This window comes from Salmo salar, chromosome ssa18 (genome assembly GCF_905237065.1).
Source record: "Salmo salar chromosome ssa18, Ssal_v3.1, whole genome shotgun sequence".
Classification (NCBI taxonomy): domain Eukaryota; kingdom Metazoa; phylum Chordata; class Actinopteri; order Salmoniformes; family Salmonidae; genus Salmo; species Salmo salar.
This window is the reverse complement of record NC_059459.1, coordinates 77,693,827-77,696,326: the sequence shown is the minus strand read 5'-3', so window position 1 is coordinate 77,696,326 and position 2,500 is coordinate 77,693,827. Positions and strand designations below refer to the sequence as shown.

Sequence of the window (2,500 nt, the reverse complement as noted above, 5' to 3'; positions counted from 1 at the left end):
GCCATCCACGCCATCAAAAGGAACATTACATTTGACATATCAATTAGTTTCTGGCTAAAAATACTTGAATCAGTTATAGAAAACATTGCCCTTCATGGTTGTGAGGTCTGGGGTCCGCTCACAAACTAAGAATTTACTAAATGGGACAAACACAAAATTTAAACAAACACCAAATTGACTATGTACAGACTCAGTGAGCATAGCCTTGCTATTGCAAAAGGTCGCTGTAGGCAGACCTGGCTCTCAAGAGAAGACAGGCTATGTGCACACTGCCAACAAAATGAGGTGGAAACTGAGCTGCACTTCCTAACCTCCTGCCAAATGTATGACCATAGAGACACAGATATTTCCCTCAGATTACAAAGACTCACAAAGAATTTGAAAACAAATCCACAGTTTGCCATCACAGCAGCAAGATGTGACTTGTTGCCACAAGAAAAGGGCAAACAGCGATGAACAAACACCATTGTAAATACAACCCATATTTATGTTGATTTATTTTCCCTTTAGTACTTTAACTATTTACACATAATATGAACTTTTGTTAGTGTGATGTTTGAGGAGGAGGGAGGAGGGAGGCTGACAGCTGTAGTGGCAACAACACCAGAACCAATAGAATTCTGATTGGCACCAACAGGAACCAGTCAGGAGCCTGAAAACACACACACACAAACACATACACACACTCTCTCTGTCTCTCTATCTCTCTCCATCTCTCTCTGTCTCTCTCTCTCTGTCTCTCTCTCTCCATCTCTCTCTCTCTCCCATCTCTCCATCTCGCTCTGTCTCTCTCTCTCTCTCTGGCTCTCTGTCTCTCATCATCCCTCCCTCCCTCCCTCCCTCCCTCCCTCCCTCCCTCCCTCCCTCCCTCCCTCCCTCCCTCCCTCCCTCCCTCCCTCCTACTGACCCGGAGTGTGTGACAGAGAGCATGGAAGAGGTGATGGTTTCTCTCCATCTCATCCCAGTCCATTTGCCAACAGGTGGTAGGCCTGAGGATCATATTAAACTTTATTTAAGTGCATTTCAATTTACTGTAAAACAATAAAATGAAAAGACGCCGGTAATAAGTAAAAGAAGATAAAACACAAATAAAACATTTCATGAAATGATTGAATAAAGGCTAAAAACTTGGTTTAAAAAAACCTCAGTGGTGTCTGTCCATCTCACCTGATGATGAGGGGCAGGCCGTACAACACACTCTCACACACACCGTCTGCACGCAGTGTCCTGCAACACACACACATTAATACAGTAGACACACCGTCTGCATGCAGCGTCCTGCAACACACACACATTAATACAGTAGACACACCGTCTGCATGCAGCGTCCTGCAACACACACACATTAATACAGTAGAAACACCGTCTGCATGCAGTGTCCTGCAACACACACACATTAATACAGTAGACACACCGTCTGCACGCAGCATCCTGCAACACACACACATTAATACAGTAGAAACACCGTCTGCACGCAGTGTCCTGCAACACACACACATTAATACAGTAGACACACCGTCTGCACGCAGCGTCCTGCAACACACACACATTAATACAGTAGAAACACCGTCTGCACGCAGTGTCCTGCAACACACACACATTAATACAGTAGACACACCGTCTGCATGCAGCGTCCTGCAACACACACACATTAATACAGTAGAAACACCGTCTGCACACAGCGTCCTGCAACACACACACATTAATACAGTAGAAACACCGTCTGCCCGCAGCATCCTGCAACACACACACATTAATACAGTAGAAACACTGTCTGCATGCAGCGTCCTGCAACACACACATTAATACAGTAGACACACCGTCTGCACGCAGCGTCCTGCAACACACACACATTAATACAGTAGAAACACTGTCTGCATGCAGCGTCCTGCAACACACACACATTAATACAGTAGAAACACCGTCTGCATGCAGCGTCCTGCAACACACACATTAATACAGTAGAAACACTGTCTGCATGCAGTGTCCTGCAACACACACACACATTAATACAGTAGAAACACCGTCTGCATGCAGCGTCCTGCAACACACACATTAATACAGTAGAAACACTGTCTGCATGCAGCGTCCTGCAACACACACACACACATTAATACAGTAGAAACACCGTCTGCATGCAGCGTCCTGCAACACACACACATTAATACAGTAGAAACACTGTCTGCATGCAGCGTCCTGCAACACACACACATTAATACAGTAGAAACACCGTCTGCATGCAGTGTCCTGCAACACACACATTAATACAGTAGAAACACCGTCTGCATGCAGCGTCCTGCAACACACACACATTAATACAGTAGACACGCGTACATTTACGCACACACACGTCCTCCATAGTTGTTTTGCATCTCATTTACATACAAGTGTGTGTGTGTGTATGGTTTTGGAAAAATAATGATTATAATTTACATAATGATGAGCCAACCGTCCCCAGTGGTGACATCATAGGACAATACAGCCTCTCATGCTCACCTTG

At 45.1% G+C, this 2,500-nt stretch overlaps 1 protein-coding gene across 2 annotated transcripts in view; it reads right to left on the bottom strand.

Moving 5' to 3' along the window:
• The window catches only part of m1ap (meiosis 1 associated protein), a 65,519-nt gene that overhangs the window by 15,038 nt on the left and 47,981 nt on the right, over nt 1-2,500 (bottom strand). For both annotated transcript variants that reach the window (XM_045701593.1, XM_045701594.1), the window contains exons 8-9: nt 1,168-1,227; nt 908-989 (exon numbers count right to left, since the gene is read on the bottom strand). In XM_045701593.1, coding sequence (XP_045557549.1) covers nt 908-989; nt 1,168-1,227 — 142 coding nt within the window. The remainder of the gene's footprint in view (nt 1-907; nt 990-1,167; nt 1,228-2,500) is intronic.